General features: G+C 40.6%; 2 protein-coding genes and 1 pseudogene across 3 annotated transcripts; all 3 read left to right on the top strand.

Moving 5' to 3' along the window:
* Positions 1–127: 127 nt before the first annotated feature.
* pars2 (prolyl-tRNA synthetase 2, mitochondrial) lies at positions 128–6,621 on the top strand. Its single transcript, XM_088350354.1, has 4 exons — positions 128–288; positions 1,466–1,793; positions 3,201–3,446; positions 4,778–6,621. The coding sequence occupies exons 2-4, from the start codon at positions 1,473–1,475 to the stop codon at positions 5,657–5,659; spliced, it is 1,449 nt and encodes a 482-aa protein (XP_088206480.1). The 5' UTR covers positions 128–288; positions 1,466–1,472; the 3' UTR covers positions 5,660–6,621.
* A 1,803-nt stretch (positions 6,622–8,424) lies between these two features.
* On the top strand, positions 8,425–20,510 carry ttc4 (tetratricopeptide repeat domain 4). 2 transcript variants are annotated; one of them, XM_088349161.1, is made up of 10 exons: positions 8,425–8,648; positions 12,296–12,413; positions 12,486–12,647; positions 12,734–12,811; positions 13,985–14,109; positions 14,180–14,266; positions 14,853–15,094; positions 15,925–16,049; positions 16,155–16,234; positions 19,977–20,510. In XM_088349161.1, exons 1-10 carry the CDS (start codon positions 8,541–8,543, stop codon positions 20,331–20,333), a joined length of 1,482 nt encoding a protein of 493 aa, XP_088205287.1. In that variant the 5' UTR covers positions 8,425–8,540; the 3' UTR covers positions 20,334–20,510. The 2 variants fall into 2 exon arrangements, with proteins under 2 accessions (XP_088205287.1, XP_088205288.1); XM_088349162.1 differs by having other exon boundaries at positions 15,965–16,049; positions 19,977–20,219.
* Positions 10,263–10,352, top strand: LOC148355140 (U2 spliceosomal RNA; annotated as a pseudogene).
* Positions 20,511–21,599: the final 1,089 nt, after the last annotated feature.

Consider the following 21,599-nt stretch of genomic DNA (forward strand, 5'->3'; position numbering starts at 1 on the left):
GTAAGGGTAAATACGACAGTTTGTGAGGGCATAGAGCCGTGAAGGTTGACAGGTATTTTATAAAAATAAAAACTGTCATGTAAAGACACAGACATGTCGTACTTAAAAATGACAGTCTCTGAAATCTCTGCTTATTTCTTCCGGGCCGGTAGGTGGCAGTCACAGTCATGTTTTCTAGTCCAGGTTGAGAGTACGGCAATGACAGCTTCAAGTTTTCAAGGTTCAATAAACTAATTGTGCAGACGTGCTCGTATATACTAGAAGAGCTGACCCTGCTACCCTTCTTATGTAAGTCTTGTTTTCGTCTTTTGGTCATTGACTACGATTTTGTTTCCATATTTCACCCGTTCAACCTGTATGAAGTGAGCTAGCATAGCCGGAGCCGACGATGCTAAAGAGGAAGTGAGAGACGCTCTCTTGGAGTCCAATATACAAGACGTCAACCTCATGTATTACTTTTAGTGGTGCATTCAATTATATTACTGCTTAATGGCACTGAATAATATCCGGACCAGGGGATTAAATTGCAGGAATGGTGGCACTAAATCGGGTGGAAAACCAAGCATTTTAAAAGATGTTCAGATTCTGCATCAGTTCTTGAATTCAATAATTTTAATACATTGTACTTTAAAGCGCCCGTCAGGACAAAGAACAAGAATAAAGCAAGAATAAAAAGTAATAAATAGCAAAATGGTAACAGAGTAGCGTTAAAAGGGGGTGGTATGTGAGGCAAATGATCAAGAAAAGGCAAGTCTGAAGAGGTGAGTTTTGCGACCGGATTTAAAGGTGGACAGGGTGGCAGAATTCCGGAGGCCAGGCGGCAATGAGTTCCAGAGCTGGAGGGCTGAGCGACTGAAAGCTGTGCTCCCCATGGAGCTGAGGCGGGTATAGTGAGATGGATGGAGGAAGATGAACTGAGGGTGCGGGATGGCGTGGCAATGTTAGGGAGGTCAGAGAAGTAGGGAGGGGCAAGGTTATAAATGGCAACTTGAGTGTCGAGTTGGATTTTGTTGTTGATTCTATGGTATATTGGGAGCCAGTGGAGTTGCTGAAGGACAGGAGTGATGTGATGGCATAGTTATGGACCAGCTGATTCCAGTACAGTAGGGAAGACATACCTAACCTGTTAGCAGTGGCGGTTGTACACTAAATTATAAACAATTTTGAGTACCAAACTGTCCGTTAACAATATGTGGTCCATTTGTTGCAGACCACTGAAGAAGAAGACGGGAAGTCAATTAAGTGAGTTAGAGGAGTAGGGGTGTATGAGTGAAACAGAGACTGAATTGCGTAATGACAGGGGGCCATAATGCACAGATCAGGTGGATGCCATCCGACTTTAAACTAGAAAACAAAGAGCAACATCCGCATTTATGTTTACAATACATACATTTCATGATAATTCAACGATTCTACCTAAAGAATAATAACAAAATAATTGTATTTCTTTATTTTTGTGCACTAGATCCATTATGGAACCAGCGATACAGCGTATTGGGTGCAAGGTCATATGGAGTCTCCGTAGAATAAGGCTTCCTTGCAGGAGCTACTCGGGCATTGCTGAGCCTGCTGCTGCTTCTGCATCCTCTTCTCACAGGCCAACCAAATGTCCACTCGTGGTTTCTCGTCTCTATCAGCCTTCCAACCTGCGTGATATGGGTTCAGACAGACGCTTGCAAGGTGAAGTCACTTGCAAGAGCCAAAGGCTCATGCAGAAGGCAGGACTTATTCATCCTTTTAATCCGGGATGCTATTACTACCTTCCTGCAATGGTGCGATCCATGGAAAAACTGGTGAGATTGATTAAACTATCAGGAACTTTTGTCATATTTTATTAACCTGCATTATTGGACCTGAATTTGTCTATTTAAAATAACCCTAATATTTCTGAAATTGCTAAGTGTAGAACAGAAGTGTCAAACTCATTTTCAATGAGGACCAATTCGGCATAATGGTTGTCCTCAAAGGGCCCGATTTAACTTAACTAAATGTAATTGAAAGGAGCACCATAGAAACGATTTTTGATCCACGCATCCTATGTGAGACGTTTCAATAACACCAGAAAATCATCTATCACATTTTTGTTGTTTTCAAGAAGGCATTTAACAAAGTATTGCAATTCGCTTTATGGGCCACCATGCGGAAATAGAACATGGGCTAGAAACTAGTTCAGACCATTAAACAACTGTATACGAATACCAACAGTACTGTACTTATCAGTGATACCATTGGAACATGGTTTCGAACAACTGTCTGTGTGAGACAAGGCTGCATTCTATATCCAACTTTATTCAACATCTTCCTGGAGAGAATCCGGTTCGGAGCTCTGGAGCAACATGAAGGTATAGTCAGTATTGGGGGACACAACATCACTGACCTCCGTTTTAGTGATAATATTGCCAGATTGGCAGGAGACAAACAGGAACCCGGAGATCTGGTCAATGGCCTGTACAAAGCATCAACCCAGCATGGGATGAATATCAGCAAAAAGAAAAAAAAACACAAGTATTTACCAACAATACCCAAGGTATCTGCACAAACATCACCATCAACCACAGAGAGCTAGAATCTGTCACCAAATTTAAATATCTTGGAGCTGTCTTATCAGTAGAGTGGTTAGAACTAGAAATCATGGCCAGGATGGCTCAAACCACAGAAGAACTGTTGTCAACTTTGCGCAGACGGAAACCTCAGTAGTATGGTCACGTCACTTGATCATCAGGACTGACCAAGATAGGTCTCCAGGGCACAGTTCACGGGGGCAGAAGGAGATGAAGACAAAAAAAAAAACTGGTCCGACAACATTAAGGAACGGTCTGGTTTAAACTTTGCCACGACCCGAGAACTGGCCAGGGACCATCAACAGTTGATAAGACTGTCCAGAGTGCCCCTACGATCCATGCGGTTAAGGGATCAGTGAACCGTGAAATGGTATTTAAAATAAATTGGTATCGATATGGAAATACTGGTGTTTTTGTGGCACAGAGCCCTTACTTTGCAGATAGCGTTGTGACGGGCATTGTGGGAAATTACATTTTTGGTCAAACCACACCTTAGACCTATTTACTTTTAGACACTCAGACATTTAAAGCTCTCACAGGCCATATTAAATTATGTGAGTGACAACGAGTTTGACACCAAAGGTGTAGGATTTCATTTGATTCTACAATACTTTTAACAACATTTCCTGCAACTACCAGGTAAGAGTGATCGACCAAGAGATGCTGCAAATCGGTGGTCAGAAGTTGGACATGCCCAGTTTGTGCACGGCTGACCTGTGGAGAACCAGTGAGCGTTGGGACTTGATGGGAAAAGAGCTATTCCGTCTGAAAGACCGTCATGGAGTTGATTACTGTTTGGGCCCCACACATGAGGAGGCCGTGACCACCCTGGTGGCCCACCAGACCAGCCTGTCTTACAAACAACTGCCTCTACTCTTGTACCAGGTTAGTTTGATCAGAATCTGAATTTTAATAGCACCTGAGAAGTGAACAGTTTGACGTCTGCATTTTTTAGCTAACCCGTAATTACCATATTGTCCGGATTATAAGGCGCACCTGATTATAAGGGCCACGGAGCTAGTTTGTGTGCGAGGTTGTGCCAAATGGGACTTTCCATTCGTAAAGCTCTGATACAAATTTTACAATGTTCTCTAAAAGCTTTTTTTTTTTAAATCGCTTCATAAAGTATAATCTAAATCTAAAAGCATTAAGAATCAATATGAAAATAAACCATTTGCTGCATAACATAGGTGGGCTGCACTTACATGAAAGCGACTGTGTATATTATTTGACCACTATTCGTTGCTATATTGTGTAGAACAACTGTTAATGAGCTAAAAACAAGCACAAACTACAAAAACAGTGACAAAACCCTACTGTTTTTCGTCTCATTTTCTGCACAGTCTTTTAAAAGGTATTTATTTGGCATTTAGGGGTACCCTTAGCAGAGATTGCAGACAATCATGTCAGCTATTTCTACGTAAGCCTCGTGTTATGTAATATAAATGCAAATGTCTCGACCGATTGGTATTTAAAAAAGGAAATGCACGTTTATATCTGTAGTTGTTTTTTTAATTTATTTTTAAATAAATGTATTTTTTAATTAATAAATAATTCACACTGTTCTTTTAAACTTTTAAATTAAGGCGGGGGCTTTAAACTTTTTCCATAAGTCGCACTAGGCCCCCTGGGCCGTTAGTTGGAGATCCCTGCTGTAGATGAAGGGTAATTACCGTAGTTTCCGAACTATAAAGTGCACAGGATTATGAGGTGCACTAAGAAAAATAAATATGTCATATAATGTGGTAGAGTGATTTCAAGTATAACTGTGATCAGGCTGTACTAGGGAATGAGTGGGAAGGATGGCCCAGATGATATTGCAGCTTGGGCGTCTGGCGTGGCTGGGATAAAGGCGGCTTATGGCCCGGTTGACATCCCGAACCTGTCGTGGCGGCGTGCCGCTCTGCCACCCCGGATGTTTCTGGGTTGCCCCGACAGTCTTTTGCAGCCAAAAGCCCAGATCCTAAAAGGACTGGGAGGGCGAGTTGGCTTTAGCGGTCGGCGCGTGTGGTCACCCTGATGCGCCCATGCGGCCGGTCTTGTGGCAGATGGGTTCTGGTTCTACATCGAGTTGCATTTCCAATCTTATACGCCGCATATTGCGTTTCATAAAGACGGACTTTCAATTTTGGGCCGACTTGGGAGATTTCAGGTGCACTTTGTCATCTGAATAATACAAGACATCAATCACAAATATTGTCGTTTTCCTCAATCAGGTCACACGCAAATTCCGAGACGAGCCAAAGCCAAGGTTTGGCCTCCTCCGAGGACGAGAGTTCTACATGAAGGACATGTATTCTTTCGACATCAGCGAGGAAGCTGCCCACGAGACTTACGAGTCTGTGTGTCAGGCGTACACCCGGATCTTTGAGCGTCTGGGCCTGCGTTTTGTTCGGGTGCAGGCCGACACCGGGAATATCGGCGGGAAACTCTCCCACGAGTTCCAGCTTCCTGCAGACGTCGGAGAAGACAAGCTTGCAGTTTGCGACAGCTGCTCCTTTTCTGCCAACGTGGAAACCATGACGTCCGAAAGAACTGACTGCCCGCAATGCAAAACCGGCATGCTGACCGAGTCAAAAGGAATCGAGGTAGGACACACCTTTTACCTGGGCAAAAAGTACTCCAACATCTTCAATGTCGTCGTCAGCAAGGCGCAAAACAATCAGGATGTTGCAGAAATGGGCTGCTACGGCCTCGGGGTGACGCGAATTCTTGCTGCAGCTATTGAGATCATGTCTACAGAGGAAAGCATCCGCTGGCCTGGACTTCTGGCTCCATACCAGGTTTGTGTTCTGCCCCCCAAGAAAGGCAGCAAGGAGGAGGAGGTGACGGATGTGGCAGAAGATCTGGTTCACACCTTAGGGCAGACTTTCCCTCACTTGAGAAGTGAGGTAGTTCTAGATGACCGCACTGGAATGACCATCGGTAAAAGGCTGAAGGACGCCAGCCGACTGGGATACCCGTACGTAGTGGTGGTGGGACGTGGGGCTATGGAGGACACGCCCCGGTTTGAAATAATCTGCCAGCAGACTAATGAGACAATGTTTTTAACCAAAGAGGAGGTATTCACTCTTTTGGGAAAAGTGGAAATAGTGTGATTGAAATGAGGTCTGAGCTTTTTTTAATGGTAATTTAATTAATTGTTGTGTAGATTCTGTTTAAAGTAAACAATAATACAATATAATGTCGCTATTGCAATGATAGTAGTGCTCAATTTTGAGAACTTATGGAAATCATGTATAAACGCTTATCTGTCTGTCACAGAACAAGCAAATAATGAAATTCACGATAATCTGTAATTTCAGTCTACACCAGGCATGTCAAACTTAGTTTGGCTTGGGGGAGGGATCCATACTTTATGTCAATGCCAAATATTTAGCCTTGTTTTTCAATACTATGTTTTGTCATTCAGCCTACATTGAAGGAATATCCTACAGGTTAAAATCACAGAGGATATTTTCTAGGCACAACACATTTCTTCACAAACAATGGATTTTTTTTTTCATGTTTGCCATTGCATGTGTTCAAAATTACTTTTATTTTAACAATCGAATAAATACAGCTTTACATCTGAACCAACGCACCATAAACCTCACAAACAAAAAGAAACTGAAATGGGAGATATGAACGCATACGAATTGCCTCAATGTTATACTGCTTTCAAATAAATGAAAAAGAAATACTTAAGACTTTTAGCAGTGAACGGGCAATAATCTCAGACTGGACCTACTAAAGCTGAGAAAATATCCGAACCGTTGGCTGTATTTATGACATTACTTGTCTAGACATTTACTTTAAAGAATTGGGTGGCTTAAGGTAGTGCTGAATTTGAAGAAATTCTGAAAATCATGAATGATTGACCGTCTCTGACAGAACAAGCAAATGAAAATTAATTTACAATATAATGTAAGTTCAGTCCAACCAAATACTGCAAGGAAGGGTGTGGGCTATGGTGGTACTGATTTTTAAGAACTTCTAAAAATGATTCATTTTCAGTCCAGCCAATTACTGTAAATAAAGGAGTGGCTTTTGTTTTCAATAAAATGTGATTGTTTTCAAATCACCTGCCATATTTTGTGTCTACAATACTAATCTATAATATTATACAATAAGAAAACATGAAGGTTGAACTTGTGGTTCGAAGATTTGTATCAGATGAAGGATTGCTTTTTTCCACGTTGCATCTTTCCTGATAAAGTATTTTTTTTATTATACTGTAGGGCATCTACAAAGGAGATGGCTTGGATCCAATTTTGTCTTTGACGATTACACGTCACCTTTGTTCATTATTTTGTCTGCAATGTACTGTTTATGTCAATGTCACTATTGGTCAATAATTTCGATGTCCGTTGAAGATCCACACCCTTTAGGGCAGGTCATCATTTTATCACCTGCGAGATTTACTAAAAAAAAGGGCTCCGGTGAGGGCATTTTGAACAGATTATGAATTTTGCATTGTTAGGTTTTTTTGTATAGGTATCATCTGTTCAAATCTATTGAAGTCTCTATTTTGAGTGTAAAACTAAACAATAAACTAATCTCTGCCCCCGATTGTTTGAAACACGGTGATCATAAATAGTAAAAAAAGAAACTCAACACAAAAAAAATATGGAATTAACAGATTTAAAACAGCACCTCCTCTCCCCTTAGGTTTTTACCAATAGTGCTATTAATAACCAATATAGTATCAAAAATGGACAGAATCAATTGAGAAATGTATTGTTTTTGTGTATCATTGATTTTGAATAATAAAATAAAATAAAACCAAGAATCAACAACAGGAAAGCTAACATTTACTTAAAAGGGTTAGTGCATGACATTTTTTAACACTTGAATGGATTTGTGGATCGCTAAGAAATATATGGTTCACAATATACCGTTTTTAAATGGGGGTACGCTTGTCCTTAATTTTCTCTACTGCGTATCCTCAGTACAATCGCGGGGGAGGCTGAAGTCCATCCCAGCCATTTTAGCCACTGGGCAGGGAGATCTGAATGTCATATAGTTGTTTACCACAAGCGTACGCTGTTGCTTTGTGAATTACTGCCGCTGCAGTTGTTTACATCAGTGACGTCAAGCATCGGGACATGTTGTGAAAACCGAGTTGTTCATAAATGAACACGTGTTCATTTCAATGAATGAATCACTTCATTACACAGGGGACATGAAGTGGTTGCCAACCAGTCGCAGGGCACAAGGAAACATGCAACCATTCACACCAAGGACAATTTGAACTTACCAATTATCCTGTTATGCATGTTTTTGGAATGTGGGAGAAAACCTGAGTGCTAGGGGGAAAACCCACGCAGCAAGAGGGAGGATATGCAAACTCCGCACAGGGGAAGCTGTGGTAGCTGGAATCCAATTCTCATTGCTGCACCTCTGCACCTTGGGGCTGCGCGAACAACCCAGCCGCCTGGATAGTATTCATATTAAATATTTTAAAAGTGTTAAATTGTGCCAAAATTTCTGGATACCGTACCTAGAATATTGAAGTTTATCTTTCTTAAACATTTTTGTAATGAATAGATTATCTGTATGCATACACTGCAAAAACAAAAAATCATGTAGGCAGAAAATGTTGCCCCTTTGGAGTTTTCTTCATTCTTTTCCTTTAGTGTAGTTCAACTTATTTTTAGTAGAATGCGAAAAATTGAAGTACATAATCTTTTGTTGTCCATGTTTTTCTTTATTTTGAGGATACGTTTTATATCTTTTTTCTAATACAAAACATATTTTACTCATCTTACAATATGCTGATGTTATTTTCGAGAATAAAAATAAATAAAAAAGAAAAACACTGACGTAAAAAAAAAAAAGAAATTACCCGGAACCCTTGTCCCTGGCTGTTTCCAACCCGGACCATGTCCCCCAACCGAGCATTTGTTACACGCCCAGCTTGACAAGGAACTTTTAAAAACAATCACTACTTTAAAAGGTGATTACAAGTCTTGAATGAGGATTAACTTGTGACGTTCCATGGCCACCCAAACTATACAAAATGACAGCGACGATGATGACTGTTTCGCCGAAGCCTTTACGCGCTATAAATACAAAGACGCCTTCAGCCAAGACAACTGGGAAGAGGTGAGGCACTACATGAAGGTTCTATCATGTTATGTCCTACACTTCTAGTCAGGTCGTGTTTTTTGTTTCGCCCTTAATAACAAGATGTATCAAAGGACTGGGAAGACAATTATTACACCATCCCCTGATCTAAAACTTAAACGAGGGCAAGCAAAATCTCAAAAACCTAAGCATGAGGAAATTAAACCCTGAGAAGGGACCGCACATGAGGCAATCCCCCTTTCCAGGATGACCAGGCTGCAATGGATGATGCAGAGGCATCAACAAACACAGACATTATGTTCAAACCAAAAAAAAATCAACCTAAAATATAGATACACTATAGAATAGATGTAAGCAGCCCCACTGAAGTAGCAGTGTAATGTTGAAAATAAATGCACATTCCCACAGAAAAAACACCCCTTTCTGATCTGACTACAGTAAATTACAAAAACCCTGTATTCTCTCGTCCTGCCAGGGCCATTCCATGCACAATAAATTCCTGAACACGTTGCAATTAAAAAAATATCAAAATCTCGCCAAAATAAGAGACTGGAGTTGTTGATTTTGTATTCAAAACCTCCACTGAAATATTTGAGTGGAGCAAAAGTAATTACTTCTTTATCATAGTCATAGTAATATAGTCATATTTGGGCACTACCTGTGTGTATAATAATGCTCTATGCAGTAATTCTGTTTTGCAGTATTACCACAGTTTGTTTTGAATAACAGCGAGAGGGATAACATTGCAAAACTCCGAGCTGCTTTTTTGGGGGCTTTATGTCACATATTCACATTAATAGTGTTTTAGACTAGTCATCAACCAGTGTTGGGAGCATCACTTTTAAAAAGTAACTAGTCACAGTTACTTATTAAATGAAGTAACTAGTAATTACGTTCCCCCAGATTACCTGACTCCAAAAAGTACTGCGTTACTCTAAAAGTAACTATCTAGTTACAAATAACCATAAATCCATTGAAGCTGACCCTCTGGAACTGCTTAAAACCACCACATCATTAAAAAAAATGAAGAAAATGCAAACACCAACCAGTGGAAGTGGAAAAGCCATCATATGGCTTGTGCAGTCTTGAAAGCTTGTAAACGAACACATCCAAGACACTTCATCTCTATTTTGTCTGCTGTCTTCAAACCACTCAAACATATCCTTCTCCATTTCTGGGTAATGTCTATGACGTTTTCCCATTTCTCCAGGCATGGCATATTGCAGAAATGTCATTTTACAAACAAATGGCATACCATTTTCAAGACCAAAATTCAGAATTCTTTTACCGTAAATTCTGTGGTCACATTTGCCCCTTTGATTTGGTTGTTCCTATACAAGCCACGTCTCTTCCCCGCACGCTGCCTACCATTCGGTACTGGTGACACACAACCAAATATGCGCATATATACTGACCCCCTGATTTCAGTGTTTTATGTTGTATTTTTAAATTTCGGCAAGATGTGAGTATATTCGGTAGGGAGAATATCAGAATTTTAGTTGGAACAAATAGGCTCGAGACAGCGCCACCGTAACTAAAATCTATTTTGTTGGTACATATAAATGTGCCCACTCTTCTTTTCATTATTCCATCGGTGATGTGATGCTGGCTTGCAGAACACAGCTTGGCCTCTCTGATTTTTGCAATCCGGAGGTGGAATAAGAGCTTGCTCTGTCCACTCCACGCATCGGCCCGGTATTGCAGTACTTCCGGGAACGGTGCATTCGCAATGATTGCAGCAATGCTTTAGGGCTAGGACCTTAGCTTGGCCTTTTGGCTGAGAGTAAGTGTCCCGGCTCCTAGGCTTTGTAGCGTATTATGAACTGACCGATAATGGATAATGAATAACGAAGATAGAACAATAACCCTTAAAAACCCCAAAACCCCACAGGAACTGTCAAATTGTTCAAACCTCATATTGTTAGAATATGATATAATTGAATTGTGAATGTTTTTAATTGCCGTTAAGGGGCCGGTCACACAGCCGTTTGCGGCTGAATCACGGGTAAAATTTTGCGGTTTTTTTTGCCCGTGGTTGCCCACGATGGAAAATGCGCAAAATTGGCCAACCTGCTGTTCATCGGTGGTATGCCCGCAAAACAGACGCCGGCGACTGTTCCGCTTCCTTATCGCGTCATTTCTGCGTCATTTTCTCGTGTGGACCACGGGTATAAAAGCTCCCGAGCCGGTGTTGTGCCCAAATCCGACTCCTACGCAACAGCCCCACCCCCTCGAGGGAACGCGCATTCTGCTGCGATCGCTTTTGTTGTAAGCGTGCATTGACGTTGCTGACTTTTTCATCTGCGTTAACAAACGCATTTTGTAGAATACGATCGCACTTTGTTTAAATAAACGCGTTATATAGACTAGGATCTCCCAATTGTTATAATTAGCTCACTTTATAGTTTTAATAAGCGTTTTATATAGAATACGATCGCTTTCGTTGGAAGCGCAGCAGAATGCGCGTTCACGCGAGGGGGGAGGATTTACCGTTCGATTACGTTCACAACAAAAACAAAGACGGAATGGTTTAAGTTGTATTACATTTCCAACAAATTCAAGACGAAGTGGTTTTGGTTATATGTTCGCCATTACATTCCCTAAAAGTGAGATAAAACGAAGTAAAAGTGGTTGTAGTAGCGAGGGGATCCAAATCTCGGCAGGGATGCATTTCTCGAAAACACCGGGCTGTAGAAATCATAACCGCTCAAGACACAGTCCCGTGAAGATCAAGATTTCAAGCTATGGCATCATTTTTATTTTATTATCTTGAAAAGAAATGTCAAGAAATAAAAATGGATTAAGACAAGGTCACTGCGCTGACGGGGATCCATGTTCACCCCCTTGACGTCTCGAGCCTCGGCAAATCGCGCTGTATATACGCGGAGAAAGGCGTTCGACTGTCACACGCGTAACACGCTAATTTCACGTAATAACACCGCGATACAGGCGCAGAACATGCTATTACCATGCTCCACCCACGATTACCCGCTGAAATTTCCCGTCCTACCCATGTGTAACCACGCCCTGGCCGCGGCCAGAGCACGTATTTCCGCGTCATTACCTCGTGTTGACCACGTGTGCGGCACGCGGTTTAACACATGCTCAAACTTTTGAGCAGCTCAAAAGTTTTGCGCGCGGCCAACCACGTGTGAATTTCCGACCGCGAGTAAAGCACTGCTGTATCTCGTCTATATGGCGGTCTCAAAACGTCCAACAGCGCCCAACAGTATCCGCTTCACGGCCAGAAATGTCAGCCTTGATACGCTCATGAAAGGCTGTGTACCCGCGCTCTGAAGAATTGAGCAGCGCAAGACATATTCACGCTGCCACCCGCGCGCGAATTTCCGACCGCGTTTTAAGCACTGCTGAATCTCGTCTGCATTGCGATCTCAAAGCGACCAACAGCGTCCGCCTCACAGGCAGAAATTTCTGGCCGTGATTCAGCCGCAAATGTCTGTGTGACCGGCCCCTAAAAGATAAAAATTGTTAAAACCTCATATTGATGATATAATAAAATTATGAATGTGTTTAATTGCTGTTAAAAGTGTCAATAAAAAATGTTCAAACCCCACAGGAACTGTCAAATGACTGGAAACAAAATTGTGATGAAGAGCTATGCACGAAAACTTGGTGATCTGTTCTTCTATTCTGGTCCTATATAGGAGTTTGATAAAATTCCCTTGTTCATGAAAACTGCCCCCGATGTGTTTGACCCCAAAGAATATCCAGAACTGGCTTGTATCCAGGCTATACTCCACGATGAAGACAGGTCCCCAGAAGGTGGTGTGCTACAAAAAAATGACAATTGTAACATTTGTCCAACATTAAGTAACTAATTGTTTCATCCTCCAGAAAAAGCACAGAGCCTAAAAGATGAGGGCAATGCATTTTTCAAAGAGAAGAGTTACCCAAAGGCCATAATTGCTTACACAGTAGCCTTGAAGAATGAATGTGGTGACCAAGACCTGAATACAGTTCTTCTTACTAACCGAGCAGCGGCTCACTTTCATCTAGGTATGACTTTTCCTTTAAAAAAAAGAAATAAATCAATGTCGATAATGTCTGCCAAATATTTTGTTTTGTTTTTTTCTGATATGAAGGCAACATGCGATCTTCACTGAAAGACGCTGCAGCAGCAAAGAGAATTAAACCAGACCATCTCAAAGCCTTGATTAGAGGTAGGTTCACTTTTAATATTCCACGTTTTCACAATTCAGTTTGCAAAATTGTGTGCATGTATGAGAGGGAAAGGGTTGAATATTGTTACGCAGGAAGGAATTGTAAAAACGGGTTTGGAACGGAAGTGTTGAAAAACGCTGCAGTTCTATGGTGGCCTGGAAGTGTAAACGCAATCTGACATTAACAACAACATTGAGTTTGAAATAGCATTTGATTTAGTTGGGTCATAGGTTGTAACAGTGTTGATTCAACTTTTATGAGCCTGGGCACATTTTTTTTCATTCAAAACTATAGACACAGGCTCGAAGGTAATTTATTGACCAAAAAAGAGATCTCAGCTCATCTCATTTTGTTCTCTCTAGATTTTACAGTGCATGGAGTTTTCATTTTTCTCGTGGTATTGTAAGGGTTTGTTTGTAGGCAATGTTTGAAAATACAGATCCTACATTTCTAAAAGAAGTTGACAGGCAAGAGACATTTTTTCGATGCTAATCATGCTAGTACAGGGGTCTCAAAGTCGGAATGGACAGAGAGGAAAATAAGAAACTTGACTACCAGCCAAGGGTAAGGGATTTTAAACCTTTTGAAAATCAGCATATAGTCTAGTGCTGGGGTCTCCAATCTTTTTGAGCCCGAGAGCAACTTCAAGGGCACGGAGTAACACAAAGGGCACCTTAAGAACGCACTTCAGAAACAATCATTTTAAATGATTGAGCAATTAAATTTTCTGGGCAGCACGCCGGCACAGTGGTTAGCGCGTGTGCAGCTCCTGTGTGGAGTTTGCCTGTTCTCCCCGTGTTTGCGTGGGTTTCCCCCGGGCACTCCAGTTTCCTCCCACATTCCAAAAACATGCTTGTTAGGTTTAATTGGCCGGTCCAAATTGTCCCTAGGTGTGAATGAGCGGGCGAATTGTTTGTCCCTGTGTGCCCTGCGATTTGCTGGCAACCAGTTCAGGGTGTCTCCTGCCCACTGCCCGAAGACGGCTGGGATGGGCTTCAGCACCTCCCCGTGACCCTGCTGAGGATAAGCGGGGCAGATAATGGATGGATGGAATTAAATGTTCTATCTTACTGATATTTTACGCTATGTCATAAGTGGAATAATGTCACATTTTTTTAACGAATAATTCATTTTAACACATTGTCCTTGGATGTGTTTTTTTGTGTGTTTAGGTGTTCAATGTTGTATTGAGTTGCACGACTTTGCACAAGCCGTCGAGTGGTGTGACGAGGGTCTTCGAGCTCATCCAACCAACAAAAAGTTGCAGGACCTAAGAACAGCAGCAGATAAACATAAAGTACGTCCACTCCTGATGGCATATTTTTGTCTGTTTACATGGTTTAAATGTTACTTGTCGTTTACCTCAGAGGGTAGCAGAAAGAGATGCCAGAAAGGCCAAAATGAAAGAAAAGCAGTTGACCAGCAAGAAAGAAGCTCTCTTGGCTGCGATTAAGGTAGGCGTGGGCGATGAACTCATTCAATGCCAGACATTTCTCTCAAATGGTAATAGCCAGTGCCAGCCATTTTTTGCCATTTTGACTATTTTTTTGAAGGCCTACAGGAAATAGAGTTTTGGTGCAACAGTGTCCATGAAAAAGTATTTGCCCTATGACTGATTTCTGTGTTTTTTTGCATATTTATCACTCACATTAGTTTCCATCATGCCTTCGTACATCCAGCTCTTTTCATTTGCTTGTTTTTGTATATAAGTGGCAAATCTTTGCCGGGAATCCCACACTGCTGTTCTCTGTCAGGTCCGCCAAAAAGGCGCGCTGTGTGATAGGGCACGGCTCACATTTTTAGTAAAATCATAGACTTTTCTGTGCGCCTTACGGGCGTGAAAATACAGTAAGCATTTTACACAGGGTGAGACTTAAATACTTGTATTTCAAACAAGGTTCGGGTGTGAAATCGATTCGAATCATAATAGCCGGAGTGACAAAATTGCAATTTCATTTCTTTGGTTCCTCGATTTATGTTATCATTAAATCTTGAGTTTACATCTATCAAACTGACTTTTGCATTCCATCACGTTTTCAGGAGCGGGGCATCAAGCTCGTCCAGTCAGCCAAAACTCGCCAGTCGGGTTCCGATGATGAGGATGACGATGGGGTGTCTTCAACAGCGATTTCCGAGCTGAGCCTGGACGGTGTCAGTTCCCAGCATGCAACGGGAGCTCAAGTCTTCCTGGATGAGCAGCACGTCCTGCACTGGCCTGTGCTTTTCCTCTATCCGGAACATCAGCAGAGCGATTTCATCTCTGCTTTTTGTGAGAACAACTGGTAGGCAGTGATTATTGTTTGGGGAAAGTTTAGCCGTTTCAATTTTATTATTTTATTTATTTGTATCCGGTCTTGAAGCACCAATATGCAGGTCAGTAATTTAGTACAATGGTCAGAAACTTTCTCTGAACCACAGACTGGTTTAAGGTCTGACTATATTCTTGCGGACCAACCTGAAAACAATATTTTTAATAATAAGCCCAACTTCTCTGTTATCGAAACCACTAGGGATCTAGATGACACAGGAAAAGGCATCAGACTTTACTTCAAAATGCAATTTGTACTCATGGCGGCATATTCTACAACACTGTTTTGGCTGAACCCTTTCCCATAATGCAACATTTTAAATTGTTCCATGTAGCACTGTGTGAAAATTGTGTGATGATGAGAAAAAGTCTAACACCTGTATACAGGAATAAATACGATACAAGTTAAAAAAAAAAAAGGCACATTTTCTTTGTGTGCGGCCTGGTACGACCCACGGCTTGGTCCGCGGCCCGGTGGTTGCCTGGTTTAGTAGAAACTCAAAACAGCGAGAAAAGGCATCACTTACTTTTGCAAGGAGATCAAGAGAGGACTGTACACAAGTCCTCAATATAAGAACATTCCAAACCCAACTAAAAGCACTCCCCTGAACCCTTTATTTTAATTGAATCTCCTGGGTCACAAAAAGCAGACCACCTTTAAGGGTGTTGAAATCAGAAAACTGCAACATGATTGGCCAATTGTGATAATGATATAAACGATGCATAATAATTAAAAATAATAAATAACGATAAGGAATAATAGACAAAATAAAGAACTGGCATCTTACGCAATCTCCTTTTCAGGTGTCCAGGCACAAGAAGAATAAACATATCCTTTCATAAGTTTTTTAGATCACTTTGCTGTCATGTTTGGAGAAGAACTCCCGCCTTGGGATGTGGACAGAAAATATCACCTTCAAAATTTGCAGGTTTGTTTACTGATTCTTAGAAACACGCAATTTTTTTTTTCAAACTTGTAGCATACAAGCACATGTCACAATAATTTGATCTGTAACTACATTTTCACTTTGCAGCTTTTCTTCGAGGACGAGAAGGAGACGCTCTACCAAATCGATCCGGAAACTTCACTTTTAAAAGTTTTGCAACACAAAAGGTAATTGTGTCTAAATAATTTCAGAACGAAAAACGTCTTTGACTGCTTTTCAAATAGTTTCAGGGACGGTGTCCAAATTATATTTAAAACACAAAGTTACAAAAAGATTGAGCATTGTTAAAATGAAACCCATTTAATTTGTAGCCAGTGCCGCCAAATACCACGAATCTTCCGTTGTTCACTACCCCAGTTCATACCAAATTACATTTTTTTTTTATATAAACTACAAAAATCCGTAATCAAGCAATGTTCATTTCTGTGTTGACAATGTCGTTACTTAGCTATTCATGGTGCATTGGGGCTATTTGCTCAACTCTTGCAGTAACAGCAGGGTTGATGTGTGGTACAGTGTTTATTACTTAACACCACCCACTCGTAAAAACACTCCATTCATTCAAAAAACAACATTGATTTAAAATTAGGCAAAAATACATGAACTGTGATATAAATATGAGGTTTTTATTAGAGTACAGACGCTGCCCTACTTACGAACGACATTCCGGACGATTTTTTATAAGTTGAATTTGTTCGTAAGTTGCTTCTCTGCTATATTTTGTATATTTAAGGCTTGTACAAGTAACCTGTACTGTTTTATACTAAAGTAAAATAAACGTTTGATAAAATAATATGACTATAAAGATAAATAAAGTTAAGTTTAATTTACTTTTGAAAGATGGGCTACAAGAGGTCCACCACCGTGGTAGAGAGTGGACGAAAAAAAAAAGCATTCCGACCATTTTCTCATCAAGCTTTCTTATTCCACTTTCATTTTACACCAATCATATTGAATGGATGCACGAGATGTTAAACAGTAAAAATTTCAAAGTTCTTACCGCGATGGAGATACAGTGCAGAATGGTTACACACAAACTAGGAAGAGAAAGCGGATTTCTTCTTTGGGGTGGATGCAGGGTGACCTCTCACAGCGCCACACGTCTGTAGCGGTGTGTAGAAGCACTACAGTAATGTCCTGTACTCGAAAAAAGGTGCACACAGTACAAAATCTAACTTAAAGCAATGTCCGGATGTTTTTCGACATCCCGTAAATCATCATATCTACCGTTTTTCGTAATGCTATTGGTCAAAAGTAGGGGAGCGTCTGTGCTTATGTTAGACTAACAACAACCATAATAATGATAATAGTACCAGTGCTATAAATGTGGCTACCAAGGGATGAAAGGTCATGGAAACGGATGGGTTATATCTTGCCCCATTGATAAAAAAAATGTTCCTTTTTTGATTGTTATTTATCCTATTTTACTAAGTTCATACTTTAAAATAATAGTTAATCATTGTCAGATATGACATCTGCAGATATGTTTGCTCATTATGGTTATACTTGTAATTGTATCATTTTATGCTCTAAAGCAGTGATTTTCAACCACTGTGCTGCGACACACTAGTGTGCCGTGAGAGATTGTCAGGTGTGCCGTGAGAAAGTATCCAATTTCACTTTTTTAAATTTAAAATTTTATAAAACATTTATGAATCAATTTTCTGCAAATATTATGTCATTGTCAAGTGTCTGTGATGCAAAAACTGGGTGGATTATAAATTATATTCTAATTGAACATACTGTTCAGTGTCATTTTATAACATTTTTGGTTAGTGGTGTGCCGCAAAATTTTTCCAATGTAAAAAAACGTGCCCTGGCTTCAAAAAGGTTGAAAAACACTGCTCTAAAGTAATATATATATATATATATATATATATATATATATATATATATATAATGTTATTTATTTATTTTATTTTGCATTTTATTATTTTAATTAAAAAAGATATTTCTTATAGAACAGAAGTAAATCCAAAAAGCAAGAAAATGATGTGGCATATGCCATTCCAGATTCTTAAAGTTACATTGTATATTATATAGCCCCTCTCAGTACTAAGAAAAAACAATACTGATTTGAATATTAAGCAAAAATGCATAAACTATCTTTTAAGCGTTCATTTTTCAAAATACTTGTTTGTAGAGAAAATTGGATTCATTTACATATTATGATCCTCAGCTTGAGGGAGGTGATATAATTATCTGCAATCTTGCTACTACAAGTACCTAAAAATAGGCAAAGGGTAAGGCACAAATGAGAACAAAGTAGCAGTCACTTTGAGTCTCTGTAGTTTGTATTCCTCCTTATACTTTTTAGCACTTGTTTTCTGTCACACTCCCCCACACAGTGACATCTAGTGGTCAAATGTTGCGTACAAAGTCCCTTTATATAATCACAACGAAGAACCACTTTCAAACCAAAAAATGCGCTCTTAAATGCGAAAGAAAATTTAATAATCCGAAAATTCTCTTTAACCATTCTGAAACATGATCCTCAATCCTTGTTAGCTCTGTGTAGCCCAACATTTTCATGTGTGAGAGAAATTCCAACTCTAATTTCTGACATAATACAAAATGTAGCTATTCTAAACTCAAACTAAAAGAAATGAACAGATATTAATACAAAGTAAAAAGGAATGTCTTTGAGTTTATTACATTGGCTTAAACCAGGGATGTCCAAACTATCAGAAAGTGGGCCAGATCTGGTCGGCTGTAAATGTGCAAGGGCCGACTTCAGCATGGCATTCTTTGAACAGTCTTTAATAAACCCACCCTCTGTGAAAGGTTTGCAGTTTTGGCGATCAGCGTCCCAACCTCGTACCTCACCTTTGTTGCACTTTCATTTGACCCGCAGGGTCTCGTAAACTAAGCGCTGCTGTCCCGTTAAAAAGTTTCCAGTCGTTTCACCTTTTCACAGCGTTCGTTTACTGTTAGCTTTTTGTAGTCTTTCGTCTGGAAGTGCCTCTTGATGCTATATTCTTTAAAGACAGCCACTGTCTCTTGGCAATTTAGACAAACGCAGTTGTTTTCGGATTTTGGTGTGATAACACTCCAATTTCCATTTGTCCTTGAAATGGCGGCCCTCACAATCAACCTTCATTTTTTTATTTAGAGTCGCCATGGTGGAAATGGGGTGGGCTAAAATTCTCTCAGAAATCCAAGGGCAAGGTGGCCAAAAGGGTTACTGACTTCATCTGGTAAAACAGATTTTTGTTAATGTGCAAATTTATTTTACACTTCGGTCAACCCTAATGGTGGGCCAGCCATTATTAATTTTATGAGAGAGGCCGCGTGCCAGTAAAAATTTGATCACGGGCCACGACTGGCCCCGGGCCATACTTTGGACAAACCTGGCTTAAAGGAACAGTGTCTCTCATTTAACGACTCCTAGTGGTGAAAAACACTTAATTCTTTTGAAAAAATGATTTAGATAATAAGCAAAATACATTATCTATGATATAAACAGTTTTTTTATATTTATGACCCTCACCAAAAGGGAGCTGACATCATTGTATGCCACCTTGCTGCTATGGGTACTCAAAAATCTCAAAAGGCTGTGCAAAAATAATTACAAGTAAAATGGTGTCTTTCTATTTGTATTCTTTGTTAGTTTCTGCAATGGTATTCTTTTTCACTGCACAATACAGCATCATCCTGTGGTCAAATAATACACAAATGAGCCTTTAAGAAATTTTTTGTTCCATTTGAAAAATGACCTGAACCATTTTGATCCTGCCGTATTTTAGGTACGTCATGGTTGTGCAATAAAGCATTGCTGTGTTTTTGAGTTTCCGTCCGCTTCCGCGTCCAAAACCAATCAAAAGTGCACTTAATAAGGTGCTATAATGGCAATATCATGTTTAGATCTTCTTCATTCATGCTCTTGACTATATGGTTCTTGTTTTACAGATTTTTTGTCAAGGTGGGAACGCCAAGCTTCATCATTTTGGTGAACGGTTCATCGTTTTCCAAATGGTATTTGAAAGGAAAGAAAATACAAGCATTGTGAACATGATACCCTTCGGTTTTTGGATTAGTGGCAAGCCGAAAGACTTGATCCGCCAAAAGAATCTGGAGTCTGTTGAGAGCAAACCCAAGGATTTTCACCTTAAAGTTTTCCCAAATGACTTTTCTTTGTTTTTAACATTTATTTTGTTCAATCATTTGATGGACTTCTTAATAATAATCAGGACTGATACGTTTGTAAACAAGACATTTAAAAATAAGGAGCGAAGACATCAATGGATTTTGAAGCAAAACAAATAAGGGAGGAAAAACCCAGTTAGGAAAATCCTAACTGTTCTAAAAGCTCTCTCCTGCCCCCTTCTTTTGTATAAAACGCCTAGGTTACACAAATCATGTTTGGTAAAGTTGTGGTTATCAAAGAACAGCGAGTGCTCCCAAATACTATGTATCTTCTGTAATAAACCAAACCAGCAAACAGATATGCATTTTCTATGAAAATCTATGGCCATCTGGTCTGTGTTTGGCCATCTGGTCTGTGTTTTGTAGAATTGGGAGAAGGCGTTCGACCATGTTCCTTTGGGAGCCCTGTGGAGGGTGCTTAGGGGAGTGTGGGGTACTGGACAGTCTAGCCTGAGCTGCTAGGTCCCTGAATGACTGGTGTCAGAGTTTGGTCCACATTGCCTGCAGTAAGTCTGATTTGTTTCCAGTGGGAGGTAGACTCCACCAAATCTGCCCTCTCTTCATAGCTTTTATAGACATAATTTTTAGCCGCAGCCATGGAATGGGAAGGGTCCAGTTTAAGGGCCTTTAGCATGGCATCTCTGCTTTTTGCAGATACCGTGAAGCTGTTTGCGGTTCCTTTCAAGTCTTAGACCATGGTTCTAAGCTAGAAAGAAGTGGGATGCCCTTTCCAGTTTGGGAATGAGATCCCGCCCCAAGTGGAAGAGTTTTAGTATTTCGAAACTTGTTCACAGGCGAAGGTAGAATTGAACGGGCGACAAAGACAACTGCAGCGTCTGCACTCATGGGGACCCTGCTGAAAGGCAAAGCTTTCGATTTACCGGTTGATCTCAGTTCCTACCCTCACCTAGGGTCACAAATTGTGGGTCATGACTGAAAAAACAAAATCCCAGATACGAGCAAGTCTGCTCTGCTCGGCCTATCCCTTAGAGATAGGGATGAGAAGCTCAGTTATCCTTGAGAGAGTCCTCTACAGAGGCTGCTCTTCTGCATTGAGAGGCACAAGCTAGGGTGGCTCGGGCATCTAATCAAGATCCCTGCTGGACACATCCCACCGAAAATGTTCCGGGCATGTTTCATTGCCAAGAGGCCCCAGGGGAGACCTAGGACATGCTGGGTATCCGCCTTGCTTCCTTGAGCGCATGTTGGTTTAAGGTCAGGGGATGGTGTAATAGTGGCCTGTGCCGTCTTTTGAGACTTGACTTGAGACTACGTCTCTAGACTGGCCCGGGAATTACTCGGCATCTTGTCAGATGAGGTAGACAAAGCGGCTGGGGTTAGGGAGGGCTGGGCTTCTCTCCTGAGGCTGCTGCCCTTGCGACCCAA

Source organism: Urocampus carinirostris, chromosome 12 (genome assembly GCF_059441175.1).
Source record: "Urocampus carinirostris isolate Australia breed hairy pipefish chromosome 12, RoL_Ucar_1.0, whole genome shotgun sequence".
NCBI classification, from domain to species: domain Eukaryota; kingdom Metazoa; phylum Chordata; class Actinopteri; order Syngnathiformes; family Syngnathidae; genus Urocampus; species Urocampus carinirostris.

Coding starts and splice junctions, on each gene's coding strand:
- pars2 (XM_088350354.1), top strand. CDS start 1,473: ATGGAACCAGCGATACAGCGTATTGGGTGCAAGGTCATATGGAGTCTC. Junction 1,794..3,200: donor TGCGATCCATGGAAAAACTG/GTGAGATTGATT, acceptor TGCAACTACCAG/GTAAGAGTGATCGACCAAGA. Junction 3,447..4,777: donor TGCCTCTACTCTTGTACCAG/GTTAGTTTGATC, acceptor TTCCTCAATCAG/GTCACACGCAAATTCCGAGA.
- ttc4 (XM_088349161.1), top strand. CDS start 8,541: ATGGCCACCCAAACTATACAAAATGACAGCGACGATGATGACTGTTTC. Junction 12,812..13,984: donor TCTCAAAGCCTTGATTAGAG/GTAGGTTCACTT, acceptor TTGTGTGTTTAG/GTGTTCAATGTTGTATTGAG. Junction 14,110..14,179: donor CAGCAGCAGATAAACATAAA/GTACGTCCACTC, acceptor CGTTTACCTCAG/AGGGTAGCAGAAAGAGATGC.